The following is an 18496-nucleotide window of genomic DNA, read 5'->3' as shown; positions in this document are numbered from 1 at the left end:
GGAGTTGCATCACTGGGGGGTGTGCCTTTGAGGTATATATTTTGTCCCTACTGAGTGGAGCAGTTTCTCTCTGCTATGTCCTAAGCTGCTTTCCTCTGCCACACCCTTCTGCCTTGATGTTCTGCTTCACCTTGAACCCAGAGTGGTGGAGTTGGTCATCTATGAACTGAGAACTATGAAACTGTGAGGACCAAAGTAAACTTTTCCTCCTGTAATTTTTTTTTTCAAATATTTTGGCTACAACAATGAAAAAGCTGACTAAATTTTTTTTTTTTTTTTGTGTGTGTGTGTGTGTGTATACTAACTTATAAAGAGGAAAGATGTATTTTGGCTGACAGTCCTGTAGATTCCAATCCAAAGTTGAGTATCCTAATTTCTTTGGGTCTCTGAGTAGTGGAGCAAAAATGACTTATCACCAAATCAGGAAGTAAAGAGAAAGAGGAGGAGGCTGGAGGCCTACAATTCCCTTTGATGGCATGCCCTCAGTGACCTAAGGATCTTTCAAATATTGCATCACATCTCAGTAGTAACACTTTATAAACTAAGCCTTTAACACATGGACCTTTGAGTGGTGCTTATCTAAACCATAATAATGAATCACTAATGTTAGCTTATATTCAATGGGAGTGGAATCCACCTTTGATAGGAGGATTGTCAAGGAATTTGGGGACAATTTGAGAATTTGTGGATGTTTTAAAATCATCACAGCAAGTAACTAATATGATTTGGGTACAAATTGCATTATCTTTGAGAATGTTACTATTCTTATTTCTAGAATAGGTGTGATAATTCATTGGCTGTGAAGATTAGATGAGAAAATATTGTGAAAGTTCTTAGAATATTTCTTAGTATATAAAGAAGTACTCAAAAATTGTTAATTATTCTTTCTATTCTTTCTTCCCTCTTCCAGCTTATTAAATTCCAGTTAACTGTCATTAATCTTCCCGTAATTCAAAAAACAGTATGAGGAAAGAATTTCTAATTCATATTTATTTTTTTCAAGTGAAACATATTACAAGAAAATGTAGTCTCAATGGCAACTAAGACATATGCACAAAGAAAGATACATGAGTGATATAATACACATGCATTGGGTAAATGGAATATGCTGTGGATAGCTCGAGGCAAATGACTTGAGTGGAGATCTTGGTGTTCCTGCTCCCAGGGATCTCTTGTGACTTGTGTGCTTTCCCCTTGCAGTTCCTGAGGGAAGACCTCAATTACCATGACCCAACAGTGAAGCACAGCACCTTCCATGGTGAGGACAAGCTCATCAGCGTGGAGGACCTGTGGAAAGCATGGAAGTCCTCAGAAGGTAATAGGCAGCCTTGTTGTCATTCCTAGTTGTTAGAAGGCTCAGAGAAGAGAGACGAAGATAGCAAATTGAACTTAAAGAAATAGGAACATAAAATACTAGTATGATAAGAACATAAAATACTTAGTTAAAAAGCAAATTATTGAAATGATTCTATATATAGTCATTGAATAAGACTGACTAAGTAGTCACTATGCTGGGAACTGGGAAAGATTCTCCAGAGTCAGAATGTTTTTTGAACTCTAGCTTATTCTCTACTTCTCTCCTTATTCCAACCCCATGGGAATCTCCTAGCTTCTGATGCATCATCTCTAGAGATAAAGAGCTTGCTGGTCTCTTGAGGCAAGCTCTTTCTTCTGTCGCTCCCACTTAGTCCCAAAGTAAAAGTTGGATTCTCCTTTGAGTCTTCTCTTTTCCAGGTTGAGAGGTCCTAGTTCTTTGAGAAAACATTTTCTCAGCCTTGTCCTCCTCCTCAGATATCTTTTTTTTTTTTTTTTTTTTTTGGTGCTGGGGATTGAACCCAGGGCCTTGTGTATGCAAGGCAAGCACTCTACCATCTGAGCTATATCCCCAGCCCCTCCTTAGATATCTTGGTTTTTATCCTCGTCCTTCTCCTCAGATACCTTGGTTTTCTGCCCATAAAAAATTTTGTGAACGTGTTTCTTAGATCCTGGAGTTGGACACAGACTCCCAAATTCTTACAGAATTGATCTGGATTGTCACCTCAGTTCTGAACCCTGTTCATCTGTTAACATAGTCTAATTAGGTACTGGTCCCTTTAGAAGTCACATTACTCTACTGATTTGAATTGAATTTATTAATGAAAACTTTAGATCTTTTTCATATATGATGAAACTGCTTAATCATGACTACCATTTTTTTTTTCTGTAGTATTTTCAGAGTATTGTGTAAAGGAATATGTCTATTTGTGTGAGATTTGACAGGGTCCTTAGCATGGGTTCTTGTGTTAGTCAGCCTTTTGTCTCTGTGACCAAAACACCTGGCAAAAACAACTTAGGGAGGAAAGATTTATTTTGGCTCATGTTTTTGGAGGTTTTATTTGATGGTTGGCTAGCTCTGAGGCAGAAACATGGAGGAAGGGCCTGGTGGAAGAAAGCTGCTCAACTCATATTAGCTGGGAAGCAGGGGTGGAGTGTGGAGGGCAGGGAGAAGATTAAACCCTCCGCAGGTAGCCAAAAGTGACTTGCTTCCTTTAATTGAGTCCCACTCCTAGTAATCCATTCAGCCAATGGATTAATCCACTGATGAGGTCAGAGTTTTCATGATCCAATCACTTCCCCAAAGCCCTCTAAACACATGAGACTTTGGGAGACATTCCTAAGATATAATGATAAACCTAAGAAGGGTTTTCAGATGAGGAACCTTAGGCCTTGGCCTATAAAATCGCTAGTTCATTATTACGCATTTAGTAGAGCCAGGACTTCAGTTTTGGCCTTCTGATCTCTATGCCAATGCTTTTCCTTAAAATCTTGGTTGAAAGCACTGATCTGGTGGTAGAAAAGACTACTTTTGGTAGGAATGAGGCAGTTTATATTTTTATTTAAATTCTTACCTAGGATTATGGAATTTTAGATCTGGAAGGGCTCATCTATAATGTAGGTAGAGAGTGTTAGATTTGAAGCAGGAAGACCTGGAGTCCTGGTTCTGGGATGGACAAGCTTCTTAATTCTGTTTTGTCAATTTAGAAGGAGCATAAGGAAAGAGCTTCCTGGAAATCTTCAGAAGCTGAAGTCCTTGTGTGTATGTGTGGGGGGGGGTTCTTTAATAGTTCCTGAGCAACCCAAACTGTCTACTAATAAAAGATGAAATAGTGATATGAACTTTGGAATTAGACCAATATTGCCAGGAAAGATCTTCCATCGGTACCATTTAATTTTGATTTTTTTCTCCAGTGATATAAAGATAGGGTACCTAATTTTTAAGAGTGGACCTTTGGGGTTGGGGTTGTGGCTCAGTGGCAGAGCGCTCGCCTAGCATGTGTGAGGCCCTGGGTTCGATCCTCAGCACCATATAAAAATAAAATAAAGGTATTGTGTCCAACTACAACTCAAAAAAAAAAAAAAGAGTGGACTTTTAAAGTAGGAACTTAGAATGAAAGATGGCAGAGAGAGCATTCGTAGCTTTTTCTAAAAACTCATAGAGAAGTAGCTGGGAAGAGAAGGTGACCAAGAGGAAGCAAAAATAAAGGGATTGAATCATAATACTAGAAAACAGCTCCAAGCAATTTTCTGGTAAGAACATTATTTTTGGACTCAGCAACTATTTGGAACACTTTCAGTATATTCTAAATTACAGGAAAATGGAAGACAATGGAGTGAGGTTTTGGAGGAGGGGAGCAGAGAAAAACATTTGAATGCATAGTAATGTAGTTAACAGCTAAGATAGGAAAAGTGTTTTTAGCATTGGCTTACCATGTGTTATTCCTAGTGATTTGATAAACTAGAAGTAAGATTGTTTTTGTATTCTGTTCTTACCAATAACTTGCCTCCTTATTCAGAACAAGTCCCCTAATTTCTCTAGTGACAATTTCAGGCTACAAAAAACATGTAATATTCTGGCACTGGCTGAAACTGACTGGTCTGAGTTTAGCTAGATGATGTAGATATCAGCAGCAATCATTTGTGTTCAGAACATTATCTGGCTAATGTCAGTCTCCTCTATGTGATTAATGTTGTCAACATTTTCTGACTAATGTTGGAAGCCAACCTTTTCTCTATTATTTAGATCTAAACAGAAAAGCTTGCTAATCTCTATATTAACCACCTCTGGATTTTTATAATAAAAACAACAATTCAAGGAAAGGTACAGTGGAGCAAGCATATCTGTAATCTCAGCTACTTGGGAGGCCAAGGTGGGAGGATTACAAATTCAAGGCCAGTCTCAGCAATTTAATTATACCTTGTCTCAAAATAAAAATTAAAAAAAAAAATGGGAGTGTTGGGAAAGTAGCTCAGTGGTAGAGTGCTTACCTAGCATATGTGAGTCCCTAGGTTCAATCCCCAGACTGCAAACACAAATAAAGCATGCCTGTAATCCCAGTGATTTGGGAGGCTGAGGCAGAAGTATCATAAGTTCAAGGCAAGTTTAAGCAATTTAGCAAGACCCTGTTTCAAAATAAAACAGCAACTAAAATTTGTATAATATTTAATATGTCCTAGGCACTATTCTAAGTTTTTTATATGTATTAACTCATTTATTTCTTATAAAAACTTTATGACGTATAGATACTGTGGTTATCTTCATTTACTAACTACAAAAATAAAGCAAAGAGAGATTAGAGAAACACTTTTGATTCACAAGTTAAGGTATAGTCCCAAAACTATCCTCACTTCAGACATCAGCCATAAGCTTTGGAAATTCACAGGTCTCCTGCAGTTTTTACCAACTGGCCACAAAGTTGGGAGTTCCCAGAGACCTCCTAGGTTCTATAATTTGCTAGAGCTATTTAAAACTCAAAAAAGCCCTGTTTTTAGTATTATAAAGGCTACAAAATAGGACTAACCAAAAAAAAAAAAGAGACTCATAAGTTGAGATCTGGCACTTCTATGTCTTCTCCTGGTAGATGGGACAGGAAACATTGCCCGCCCAGCACATCTATGTGTTTGCCACTCAGAAAGCTCCGTTGACTTTGGTGTCCACCATATTTTTTTAAAGTTTTTTTTTTTTTTTTTTTAGTTGTAGACAGAGGATTGAACCCAGTGCTTCATGCATGCTAGGAAAGCACTCTACTGTTGAGCCATAACCCTGGCCCCTAAAGGTTTTTTTTGTTTGTTTTTTAAACATAGTTATAATTGAATTGTTGGCTTTGTGATTGAACCCAGTCTTTAGCCTCCTTTTTCTCTTAAAGGGTGAACTGGTATTAGCCAAAGCCCCAACCCTCTAATCACCTGGTTAGTCTTTCTAGTGACAAATGTCCCATTCCAAGGCATTTCATTAGCATAAATTCAAGCGTGATCCAAGGGGCCCACCATGAATAAGAAAGATACCCCTGTCACTGGGGAAATTCTAAGAGTTTAGTAGTTACCTCTCAGGAATGGAGGGTGAAGACTAGTCAATTTCCTTATTATACAACCTTAAGTAATTAAGTAAGGAAGAACTGAACAGGCTGAACTGAGGAAGGACCTAGAACAAATATAACTTTAGAGATACCAGTAGCAGAGATTAGGGCATTGGCTTTTTCTTATTGGCTCTCTCAGATGATTCTTTTCATTTTTCATCCCTCAATATTTTTGTTCAAGAGTCTAATATGACCGGGGTATGGGTGGAGATGGGTGGAGATGGAGAATTATATTGGCACAGATTGGATTACAGATTTATATAGAGTAGTTGAAAGTGTATGCTACAATTTCCAGTCCCTTACAGGACCATGTGAGGTAGGGGAAGTGGCAGAGTGGCAGTTCTTTAAAAAAAGGAATGCTGAGTAGATTCTGTAAAATATTTGAGAAATAGAATTGTTGTTGGAATTTTTGAGCCGCTGGAAATGGTATTTTACAGAAGCACTGATTTAAGGGGATCCTCCTTTAAAGCATGGCTTTTATTTTTTCTAAACAAAGTGAGTTGTTGCTGTTTTTCCTACCCTTCCTGAATACTCGATTTTAAATTATGCTATCTGCCAAACAAAGTATATTTATTTCTTTTTATTTTCTGGTACTTGGGATTAACACAAGGCCCTGCATATAACCCAGGATCTTGTTTGTTTATGTTAGACAAGTACTACTATTACTACTGAGCTACATCCTCACTCCCAAAGTATATTTCTTAAGTAATAATTTCTTTCCCCATTTTTCTGAAAAAAAAAAAAAAGACATCATAACTTAATCTTTGATTCTAACTAAGTAATATGATTCCAGCTAAAAGTAAAGAATCTGATATCTAATGGACTTTGTCATGAGAAAATATTTATTTTCTACTAGGCTTTTGGAAACAATGAGATAAACTCATAGATCACCATTTCTGTCTATGCTACTCTTTGGAAGAGAGGATTTTTCTGCAGAAGGCAGTGAATCAATACTGGAGAATCAGGAGGCTTTCAAGAGAAAGCCCAGCAGAACTGGCAACTCTGTTGATATAGCACAGAGAGGCCAGGTGGCACCAGACTTCAGTCTAAACCCTTTCAAAAGTCAGGTCAATATGTAACAGTTAGCATCTCTTTTTGCTTTTGCATAATCCTAGTAAGAAATATATTCATTTTTCCATTTTTTTAGCCCTTTAAAGGTTAATTTGTTAAGTAAATGAATCCTTAAGTCATTTAGATAAAAACATCAGCCATTGTTGTTGCTACATTTTGAGGGAGAAAGATGTAATTTTACTGTTGAGCTGCATATCCTGTCCTTTCCTTTCCTTCCCTCCCTCCCTTCTTTCCTCCCTCCCTCCCTCCCTCCCTCCCTTCCTTCCTTCCTTCCTTCCTTCCTTCCTTCCTTCCTTCCTTCCTTCCTTTTAATTTTGAGAAAGGGTCTAGCTAAATTGCTGGGAGTTTTGTGAAGTTGCTGAGGCTGACCTCTAACTTGTGATCCTTCTGCCTCAGCCTCCCAAGTTGCTGGGATTATAGGTAAGTGCCTCTGAGCCTGGCCTTCTTTAATATATCTTATGTATAATCTTAATATAATACCATATTAGCTCAACTTATCTCCTAAATGAGATTTATCAAGTTATAATTGATATATAAAAAGTATAAATGTTTAAAGTTTATTATTTTTAAGTCTTAGTGTATGTATACAATTGTGAAAACATGAAATCAATGAAGATAGTTGATTATTTGTCATCCCTAAAAGTTTTCTTACAGTCCTTTGTAATCTCTCCCTCCCCCACATGCAACCACTGATCTTCCTTTTGTCACAGATTAGTTTGCATTTTCTAGAGTTTTATATAAATAAAATTATATAATATATATTCTTAAAAATCTAGCATCTAGCCAGGCATGGTGTTGCATGCCTCTCTAATCCTAGTAGCTAGAGAGGCCGAGGCAGAAGGATTGCAAGTTCCTGACTATCCTCAACTTAGTGGGACTCTGTCTCAAAATAAAACATAAAAAGGGCTGGGGATGTGGCTCAGTGGTTAAGTGCCTATGGGTTCAATCCTTGGTGCCAAAAATAAACAAACAAACAAGTAAATAAGTAAAATCCAACATCTTTCACTCAACATAATTATTTTGAGATACATTCATATTTTATAAGTATGGTAGTTGATTCCTTTTTTATTGCAGAGTGTTGATTTATTGTAGAGATATAATACAATTGATTTTCCCATTCACATGTTGGTAGACTTTTGAGCTGTTTCCAATTTTTACTGCTTACAAATAAAGCTTGTGTGAACATTCACGTAAGTCTTTGTACAGATATATATATTTTCTTTCTTTCTTTTTTTTTTCTTTCTCACTGTTTTATTTTAATTGAGTTGGAAAGAACATGAAGTTTGAACATAGTGATGAATCGTCAGACAATGGTAATCATATAGCTGAAGAGAGAGATATATTTTCAGAGCTTAGTGTTAAAATCATAGCATTAAGTAATTCAATTCAACTATGAGTGTGTGCCTGTCCATGAGGCAGAGGAAGAGACATAAATAGAATGTCAGCTTATTTATAGTAAATTAATACTGTATAATAAAATCAAATTTGGAGTTTTACAGAGGTAAAGCAAAATAAGCAAACAAACAAAAACCATTTTATTTCCCCTTCATTTCCATTTACTATGCTTTCTTTTTTTAAAATTATTTTATTAGTTGCTCAAAACATTATAATGATCTTGACATATCATACATTTGATTCAAATTGGATATGTAATCTTTATCTTATTTTTCTACATGTACAGATTGCAGGATCACATTGGTTATACAGCCACGTTTATACATAGGGCCATACTAGTGTCTATTGTATTGTGCTGCCCTTCCTATCCCCCTCCCCTCCCCTCCCCTCTTTCTACCCAATCTACTATGACACATTTCTCTCTCTTTCATTTTTCTTCCCCCTCACACCATCTTATATGTAATTTTGCATAACAATGAGGGTCTCCTACCATCTTCCATGTAATTCCCCTTCTCTCTCCCATTCCCACGCACCTCTCATCCCTATTTAATGGTAATCTTCTTCTCATGCTCTTCCTCCCTGCTCTGTTTTGAGTCGCCCTCACCCTTATATCAAAGAAGACATTCTGCATTTGTTTTTTAGGGATTGGCTAGCTTCACTTAGCATAATCTACTCTAATGCCATTCATTTCCCTACAAATGCCATGATTTTGTTATTTTTTAGTGCTGAGTAATATTCCATTGTGTATAAATGCCACATTTTTTTTTTTTTATCCATTCATCTATTGAAGGGTATCTGGGTTGGTTCCACAGTCTAGCTATTGTGAATTGTGCTGCTATGAACATTGATGTAGCTGTGTCCCTGTTTTATGCTCTTTTTAGGTCTTTTGGGTATAGTCCGAGAAGGGGAATAGATAGTTCAAATTGGTGGTTCCATTCCCAGCTTTCCAAGGAATCTCCATACTGCTTTCCAAATTGGCTGAACCAATTTGCAGTTATAGGACACCTATAGCACAAGAATTAAAATCAAGAATCAACAAATGGGACATACTCAAACTAAAAAGTTTTTTCTCAGCAAGAGAAACAATAAGAGAGGTAAATAGGGAGCCTACATCCTGGGAACAAATATTTACCCCTCACACTTCAGATAGAGCTCTAATCTCCAGAGTATACAAAGAACTAAAAAAATTAAACAACAAGAAAACAAATAACCCAATCAACAAATGGGCCAAGGATCTGAACAGACACTTCTCAGAGGAGGACATACAATCAATCAACAAATACACGAAAAAATGCTCACCATCTCTAGCAATCAGAGAAATGCAAATTAAAACCACTCTAAGATACCATCTCACTCCAGTAAGAATGGCAGCTATTATGAAGTCAAACAGTAACAAGTGCTGGCGAGGATGTGGGGAAAAGGGTACACTTGTAAATATTTTCTTTTCACTCAGGTAAATACCTAGGAGTGGAATAACTAGGTTATATAATAGGAATATCTTTAAGAAACTATCAAACTGTTTTCCAAAGTAGTTGCACTGTTTTATGTTACCACCTGTAAAGTATGAGATTTTTAGTTCTTCCATATACTTGCCAACACTGAGTATGACTGTCTTTTAAATTTTAGCTGTAGTGTAGTAATATTTCTTTGTGGTTTTATTTTATATTTGCCTAATGATTAATGATATTGGGCATGTTTTCATGTATATAAGTTGCCATTTATTTATTTTCTTTGGTGGAATATCTGTTAACCTTTCATCTTTTTATTGGTTTATTTTTAAATAGAGTTTTGAGAGTTGTTTATATATTCTAGACATAAGTCCTTTATCAGATATAGTCAGCAGGTTCCACATCCACAGATTCAACCAACTTTGAATTGAAAATATTTGAAAAATATTTCCAGAAAATTCAAAACAAAAATCTTTAATTTGCTGCAAATGGAATACTACATAGAACACGTGCAAATTAACTGATGTGTTGGCACACCCTGCCATACCCTCCCACCATTTCACAGATCTTCAGTCTCTCTCCAGCACTCATTGAGTATTGTGTCTTGTTCATCTATTATGTAGTGAGGCCTAGATTGATGTATCTGCATTGAACATGTACACATTTTTTCTTGTCATTATTCTTTAAGCAATATAACAACTATTTACATAGCATTTACATCATATTTGATATTATATGTAGTCTAGAGATGATTTAAAGTATACTGGAGGATGTGTGTAGGTAGGTATGCAATCCCTCTCTGATACTGAAGGTAACTACATATATTTTGCAAAGATTTTCTTCTGCTGGGTGTGGTGGTACATGCCTGTAATCCCAGTGGTTTGGGAGGCTGAGGCAGGAGGATTCCACCCCCCACCCCAGCCTTAGTTTCCCCTCCTTGTACCATGTCTGGAAATTCTCTCAAAGCTATAAGCTGGGATATTTGTATGAATTGTTTTGTTTGCTTTCTACTTCTAAAATATCACTGTCCATTATAAGCTGGTATCCAGTGTCTTGAAGACCAATGTTACACATGTTGTTTGTTTGTTCGTTTTGGTGGGGGAAAGTTATGTGGGGAATGTGTTGTTTCAAGAGAAAGGATAAATTTCATTCCTGTTATTTCATCTTGGCTTGAAGCAGAAGTTACAGCTTAATCATCTTTTGCTTGGACTATTATACTTTGTACTGTTCTTGACTTAACCTAGCTGTACTGCAGTATCGCCTTTAATTGGTTCCATAATGATCTTTCTAAAATAATACCCGATTAGATTTCTGCTTCTTTTTGTTGTTGTTGTTCTAGAGATTGAACCCAGGACCTCAAGCATGCTAAGTGCATTATCTAGCATTGAATTACAATCCCCAACCCCCAACCCTTTTTCTTCTGTTGATAATGAAGCAAACATGCTATGACACCAAATTTCTGGGTGGGAATAATATTCTTAAATGGCATCCTTAAATAGAACCCTGATAAATATAGTGCTTAAAATGTTACAAGCAAATTCCTGTGTAATCATATATAATAATCATATTTTTTGGAGAGAATAAATATTGGCTCTTGTATTGATGGGGTAACACTTGATGTGTGTAGAAGGAATGATAAGCTTAGATTACAACTGGTGTCTCATTTGAGATTCAACAAAATAAGGTACTGAAAGCACAATAAATGTTGATGAATTATAGAAAATGTCAATGATTTTTTCATGTAGGTCTACCTATGAGATATTAACCAATACATTGAAGTCAAATGTCCATCCATAAACTCAAAAGTAATTACTTCACTTGGAAAAGAGTATCAATATGTATGTATAAATAAAAATTTTATTTCTTTCTGTATTCTGAGGGTTTCTTTATATTTTAATGCTGTAGTCCTCTGCCATTCCTTACCCAATTCTAGTATAGGCCCTAAAAGATATTGTTTCTCTCCAACAATTTGTGTAAACAGTCCTATGTTAAACCAAACCAAACCAAACCAGCTAACCAATCAAACAAACAAACAAAAAAATGAGGTATGGTGGTGCACACCTATAATACCAGTGACTTAGGAGGCTGAGGCAAGAGGATTGCAGGTTTGAGGCTAGCCTCAGTAACTTAGGCCCTAAGCAACTTACCAAGAGCCTGTCTCAAAATAAAAAAAGTAAAAAAGGTTAGCTGAGTGGTGAAGCACCCTTGGATTAAATCTCCAGTACCAAAGCAATCAAAAAGATTAAAAAAATATAGAGTACCTTCTGTATACCAGGCTTTGTGCTAGATGAGTTTAGCATACCAGGCTCATGCTTATTTCTTATTATTTTCTACCATTCCTTACTACATCTCCTTTGTATTTGCACTAATTTATCATCTATTCCTAGGATACATTATTCTTTTTCATCTCTTGGTGCTTTAATATATATGCTATTCCCTCTGTTCTTCCTTTTTTATTTGACAATTAAGACTCAATTGAAGTATCCCTTTCTTTGGGAAATCTTTCTTGAAAACCATAGGCTAAATTAGGCATATTCTACGTTACTATAATTTCTTATGCTTATCTCATTGTAACACTTAGTGCACTAATTGCAATGGTCTTGTTTCCTGACTGTTTCCCTATCATTCTGTTTGAGGCCAGTGTCTTATATGATTCCATTTCCTAACACATAGCACAGGGCCTAGCCCAGGGTAAGAATCAGGAGACAAGAGTTTGTCAACTTGGCTCTATCATCATGTGGTCTTACAGTTGTTTCAGCCGTTCAATGTTCCAAAGCTTCTTGTAGGTTTCAATTTTTAAATTTTTTGTAGTTGTAGATGGACAACATGCCTTTATTTTATTTGCTGATTTTTGTATGCAGTGCTAAGGATGGAACCCAGTGCCTCACACATGCTAGGCAAGCACTCTGCCACTGAGCCACAGCCACAACCCTCCTAGTAGGATTTTTACTGCTCTGTACCATGTTGCCAATCTCTCTTTAATCTTTCTCCTAGTCTAGTTGCTACTTGGTCTTTAATAGCGTGGACTGGTGGGCCTTGAGAGACCTGGTTATTGCCAAGTAGCCTAGTGGGTCTATCATGTGAGGTCTTGGCCCAAGGCCCCGATTATTTTTGCAGTGAGAGTTCAGGGCTTAATACTGATGATTCTACAACCTGTATACTCAGAAAAATGAGAAATTATATCCCATCTATATATGATATATCAAAGTGCATAAATGCATTCTACTGTCATGTATAACTAATTAAAACAAATAAAAAACAAAAAATCAAAAAATCATGAATATAAAGATACATTATATTAAATAATGAATATAGCATATTGTACATATCTCCAAAGTTCATATTCTTAACTGCTATGCCATGTTAGAGTAGGTGACCAGGGGCTGGGGTTGTGGCTCAGTGGTAGAGCACTTGCTTAGCATGCTTGAGGCACCGGGTTTGATCCTCAGCACACGTAAATGTAAAGATATTGTGTCCACCTAAAACTAAAGGATGAATATTAAAAAAAAAAACAATAGGTGATCAAATTGCTGACCAAAGGATTACCAAAGGACCAACTAATTAACCAATAATTATATGAAGGAGACCCCCCCAGAAAAGTACTAGCAACCTTCTTGTCAGACTTGGTTCTCTTGGAATGTGGTTTTGAAATCACAGAAGTAACTGAGGGCTTCATCAGGAGGCACCACAAGTCTATTACTGGAAAGAGATTATGATTCAGGAGCCCATTTCTCATTGCTTATTCTTTACCTGGAAGTGAAAGGATTTGCTAAGGTCTGGTGTCTGCCTTGGAACATACCTGTAGGTATCACTGTAGCACAGGTGCTAGAGAGTAATACTTTTTTTTTTCTACTGCTGTGTCATTACCCAAGGTATCCACATAGCTTATGACTTCATTTCATTTTCTGCTTAAATTCATTTTATACCTAAATTCATTCCATTTTCTAGTTTTACCTCTTGCTGCTTAATTTTTCTTCATTGTACTTCCACCACCTGACATATTATTTATTCATAATGTTTTACCTTGCTTTTCTCCCCCAGAACATAAGCACCATGAGATCTGTGACTCTGTTTTGGACAGTGTGTTCTGTTTCTAGCTTCTAGAGTGGTACCAAGAAAGTAGTAGGTGCTTAATAAATGTTTTTTCTCCCAATGGGCAAATTATTTTGCAGTTTGAGACCACCTGCTTTCAAGGACCCTTATCATTTGGCCTCAGCAATACCCAATTCTCCTCATTCCTATACTTGTCCCAAACTGGAGTCAGTGTTCTCTGCATATGATCCACACTTTATAGTTCTGTGTCTTTGCTCATGTTTCTTCCTCTGGTAGACGTGCATCTCTTGTTTACAAAGATTCTGGCCAATCCTTAACATCCACCCCTTTTCAAATGAATGCAATATGAAAAAATAATTAACTACTGAATTTATATTAAATCCTAGGCATCTTCAAACTCATTTTCATGAACTCATTATTCAACAACTCTGGGAGATAGGTATTGCTAGATTGTAAGCTACACGGGGGTAGTAGTCTCTCCTTGATCATTGCTTTTTTCCCGATGCCTACTATGGAATTAACATAAAATAAATATTTGTTGAATGACGGGATGACTATTTTATATAAAGGGAAATTAAAGTTCATAATGGTTAAGTGATTTGCCTAAGTTGGTCTATGGCAGGATAGAAATCAAGATCTTCAGCCTCACTTTGGTTTGTGTAGAGTGGGAAGGGTGGTAGAATGAGACTGACGTTATTACCCTATATACATGTATGATTACACTACTGGAGTGACCCTGCACCATGTACAGCCAGAGGAATGAGAAGCTGTGCTCTGTTTGTGTACAATGTGTCAAATTCATTCTATTGTAAAAATTAAAAAAAAAAAGATCTTCCAGCCTTGAATTCAATGCTCTTCCTAATATATTCTATAATAAAAATTCAGTGTTCTGAAGTGCCTAGGGATTTGGCAATCTTTAATAACTTTATTTTTTTGTTACCTCAGAATAAAGCAAGTTTTTTATTCATTTTACATAAAAATCTTTCTCAAATGGAAAAGACTCCTTTCTACCTATGAAACATATCATGGAGGCCAGAATATAGCTTTACTATTGGAGAAGTTAATTGATCAATTTTGGGGGCTCTCTGCTGATGTGCATAAGATAAATGCTTTTTAATATTTTTATACTCCTTCCTTTACCTCCATAAGAAGTCTGTGGGGGAGTGAGTGGTACTGTTAGTGAGAAAATAGAAATACTAACAGAATGTACAATATAGGTTATCCAGAACCCACATATTGCCATCATAAGTTAATTTGAAGAATATTCTAGAGTTTGTGTTTATTTTATTTTTATCTCATTCTTTAATTTTAGGTATATTTTACAATGTTTCTGTTAGTACATGAATCTAATTATAAGCAGATATACATATATGACAGCTTGTGTTCAGAGTTCTTTTTATAGATAGATTATAACATTAATAAGATTGGATACCACATGGTTAGTCACCTTGTGCATTTCTCTTTTTGTTCCCACCTGGGATTGGACCCTGGACAATTGTACCACAGAACTATATTCCCAATCATTTTTATTTCTTATTTTGAGACAGTGTCTCACTAAGTTGCCCAGGTTGGCCTTGAACTTGCAATCCTCCTGCATAAGCCTCCTGAGTAGCTGGGATTACAGGTGTGTGCACCAATGAGTCTGAGTCTGGCATCATGCATTTCTTTCTCTCTCTCTCTCTCTCTCTCTCTCTCTCTCTCTCTCTCTCTTGTTCTGTTTTAGTACTGGGGATTAATTTAGGGCCTCATGCATGCTAGGCAAGGGTTTAATCTACTACTGAGCTACTTCCCTATCCTACACCTCTTTTTTTTTTTTTTTTTTTTTTTTGTACTGGGGACTGAACTCAGGGGCACTCAACTACTGAGCCACAACCCCATTCCTTTTTATATTTTATTTAGAAACAGGGTCTCATTGAATTGCTTAGCACCTCACCATTGCTGAGGCTGGCTTTGAACTCGTGATCCTCCTGTCTCAGCCTCCTGAACTTCTGGGATTATAGGTGTGAGTCTCTATGCCCAACCTTGTACCTCTCTTTTGAAGGACTGTTCATCATGGAAATTTCAGAGATTGGCTTTCTTTGGGTCTGTGTAGCATTGTTCCTCATCTTGCCTGAAATGTAGTCTGGGGCCACATGGCAGGCTCCAGGAGACTTATAACTTTACGATATTGTTTCTTGCTTGAACGTCCTCCTAGGATTTGGACATGTGAGTCATCTAGAGTCTACCTGTACTTTCCTGTAAACCCTCCTTGCCAAACTCTATAGCCTCTTATTGATAATGAGCTTTCTGCACTTGCTGTTGCCTTTTCCCTCATTTTTGCCCATGGATTTTTTTCCCTGTTTTTCTTTTTGAATGAGAAGGCAGATCAAGACTTTTACCTTTTAGGTACTTGAATCTGAGACAAGAGGTCCTGATGTCTCAATTGGACTATTAAGCGAGATCATGTTGGGACTCATAGTTGGTATCTGAGATACAGATGTTATACAGGATACAGCTCATCATGGCTCAGACTATGGTGCACTTGGGTGGATGACACCATGCTGCCAAACCCTACTTAGGTAGGGTTTTTTGCTGCCTAGGTAACAGAATGATGTATAGAACTAAGAATAAATTAACAAAAACTGCCTTGAGGTTTGATCTGACATGCTGAAGTCATTATCATTTTCTCTAATAGCTTAGCTATATAGGGACTGGTTAGTTAGAGTCCATCCTCACTGAAGTATAGTGACCCCCTTAGAGACCTTTTCTTTCAATGCAATGTTTAGAGCATTGGTTCTCAGCTGGGGGTATTTTGCCTCCCATAGGACATTCAGCAATATTTGGAGCAATATTTGTGATTGTCCCAATGGTAGTATGTTACTGGCATTTAGGGGGTGTATGCCAGGAATATGTTAAATATCCTGAAATAATGCATAGACTGCTCCCACAACAAAGATTAATTCATTGGTGTAGAGGATGAGAAGCTCTGGTCTCAAATGACTCCTGTTGTGTAGGGTGCTGATAGAGTAGTTTCTACATGTTGAGAGTCTATGTCTAGGCTTGTATTAAGGCATCCTCCCAGGAGACAAAAGGCCCTTGAAGCACCGCTAGCCTTAGGCCTTTCTAGCAACAAAAAAATGTCCTTTTTTTTTTTTCTACTCTACATGCCAAACAGAGAGGCCTCTTTGTGCTGGATGCAGCCCAACTCCATTGGCAGCATTGGTGGGAGTGTGCTGTTCTCTGTACTTTACAAGCTAGCACTTGTCTGCCTTTTATATGTGTGTCACTCTTGTCTGCCTATATTACCTGACACTCTAGACCATAGTAAATGGTCATATTTGTAATGTGTGAAGATACAATTTTATTTTTAGGAATAACAGTGCGTTCTTCTTTCCTCAAAGTAATCCCAACTCTATCATCCTTCTTTTCCCATATCCTGGGATTTGACCATATCTCTTAGAAATAGTTTCTCTTTTCCTTCCAATGTAAATCTAGTGTGGGAACTAGGAATTTAGCCAAGTAGTGACTGAACACCCTTTGCCTAAGCCTCCAGTCTATTGTCTTCTAGGATGCAGTCATTGAGCATACCATACCTGCCTTATTTCCTTCCCCTACCACCTTTCTTGTCTCACCTCCTGTGCCTCTGCATGTAATCTAATCTATCTTCAAAGTCAATCAGCATCAGAACTTTCCTCCTGAGCTCCAGCATCTTCCTGAGGACATTTTGCTTTTAACTTTGTTTCATGCATGATGTCTTCCTGGCTGGCTGTTTTGTATCATGTACCGAACTTCTCTGTGACAAAAATAGGAGAATGAAGTGACTGGTACAAATTTTCCAACTTTTGTAGATTATGTGAGCTTAGGTTGACCGAAGCAACCTAAGATATGAGTCATGCCTGTATGAGGAATGTCTGTTTTTTTGACAAACATTTCAGAAGTTACCCATCTACATGAACTGAATATTTTTAGAGATGTTGTTTGGAGGCCCACAGTTAGAACATTTCTGGAACTCCTCATTTAGGTTAGTTATTTTTGAGTAAATTCTTATTGATGCCCCTGTATATTAAGCTTTTATATTAGAAATAGTGAATAAGCAAAAATGAATAGAATGTGGTTCATAAGTCTTCAATGTTTCCGGACCATTAAAGGGAAACTAGACAACATCTGACAAAAGATAGTTTTTGGTAAAGATGTGGATCCTACAAGAGGAGAGTGATGAATCTCACCATATTATTCTGCCTCTAAAAATTTTTTTGGCTTTTTAGTGCTCACAGCAGTGGTTTTCAAATTTGAGAAATGTACATATTTCTTATGGGGAAAACAATTTATATTAGCAGTGCTGACTTAAATTATTTTTGTTTGGTTATTTAAATATATAAAAACATAATGAAGTTTAAGTTGCTGTATTAAATTTGTAACAAATATAAATAAAACAGATTTATACTTTTAAGTAAAAATAAGCTCTAAATTTAATGAAATGGTACCTTTTTGCAGCAACTGTACATGCCAAACTTTCAGTTGCTCCCAGACTCTTTAGTTCATCATTGTCTGTATTATTAGGTGCCACCTGATGACTCATTCCTCCCACTATTTTTCACCATTTCAGCTACTGCAAACTTTGATGTGTATAAAATATCATGATCTCATTTGACTTCATTTGAATGTATTCCCTGTGTATTAACTCCACTTCAGTTCCTTTACATAGTAATTGACTTTTGACAAAGTAGAGAGTTAAATTTGTTTTCTTTATGTCTAAATACCACACAAATATCAAAATTATTTTAAAAGAATAATTTTTATAATTATCCATTAAAAAATTGCAACATTATATTAAGGGACAATTAGCTGTTATCTCCAGGTATAATGAAGATGTGGTTTGCCATGTTGCAAATGATCAATATTTATTTCAGTTAGAATTGGCTTCTATTATGACAAAAAAATCCTCTCAATCTGATATAAGCAAAAGGGGAAAATTTACTTATTGTCCCCAAATTGAAATATTATAAATAGGACTGTTCTGACTTAGGGTTTGGATGATGTCATCTGGATTCACCTCTTGGTTCAGCTTTGCCTCTCAATGAAGGCTTTCAGCAGCATCAGGGAGGAGAGATAGATGGATAGATATAGATAGATCGTAATAGCTTAGAACACCATTTG

At 36.6% G+C, this 18496-nt stretch overlaps 1 protein-coding gene across 7 annotated transcripts in view; it reads left to right on the top strand.

Moving 5' to 3' along the window:
* Window positions 1-18496, top strand: part of Stim1 (stromal interaction molecule 1) — a 258583-nt gene that overhangs the window by 191198 nt on the left and 48889 nt on the right. For all 7 annotated transcript variants that reach the window (XM_046441805.2, XM_046441801.2, XM_046441803.2 and 4 more), the window contains exon 3: window positions 1201-1315. In XM_046441805.2, the coding sequence (XP_046297761.1) occupies window positions 1201-1315 (115 nt within the window). The remainder of the gene's footprint in view (window positions 1-1200; window positions 1316-18496) is intronic.

The sequence above is a fragment of the Marmota monax genome, unplaced genomic scaffold (assembly GCF_021218885.2).
Source record: "Marmota monax isolate L192 unplaced genomic scaffold, Marmota_monax_Labrador192_F-V1.1 WCK01_AAM20220418_F8-fsc00068, whole genome shotgun sequence".
In the NCBI taxonomy this organism is placed as follows: Eukaryota; Metazoa; Chordata; class Mammalia; order Rodentia; family Sciuridae; genus Marmota; species Marmota monax.
Note: the sequence above shows the minus strand (reverse complement) of the source record. Positions and strands in the feature narration are given on the sequence as shown.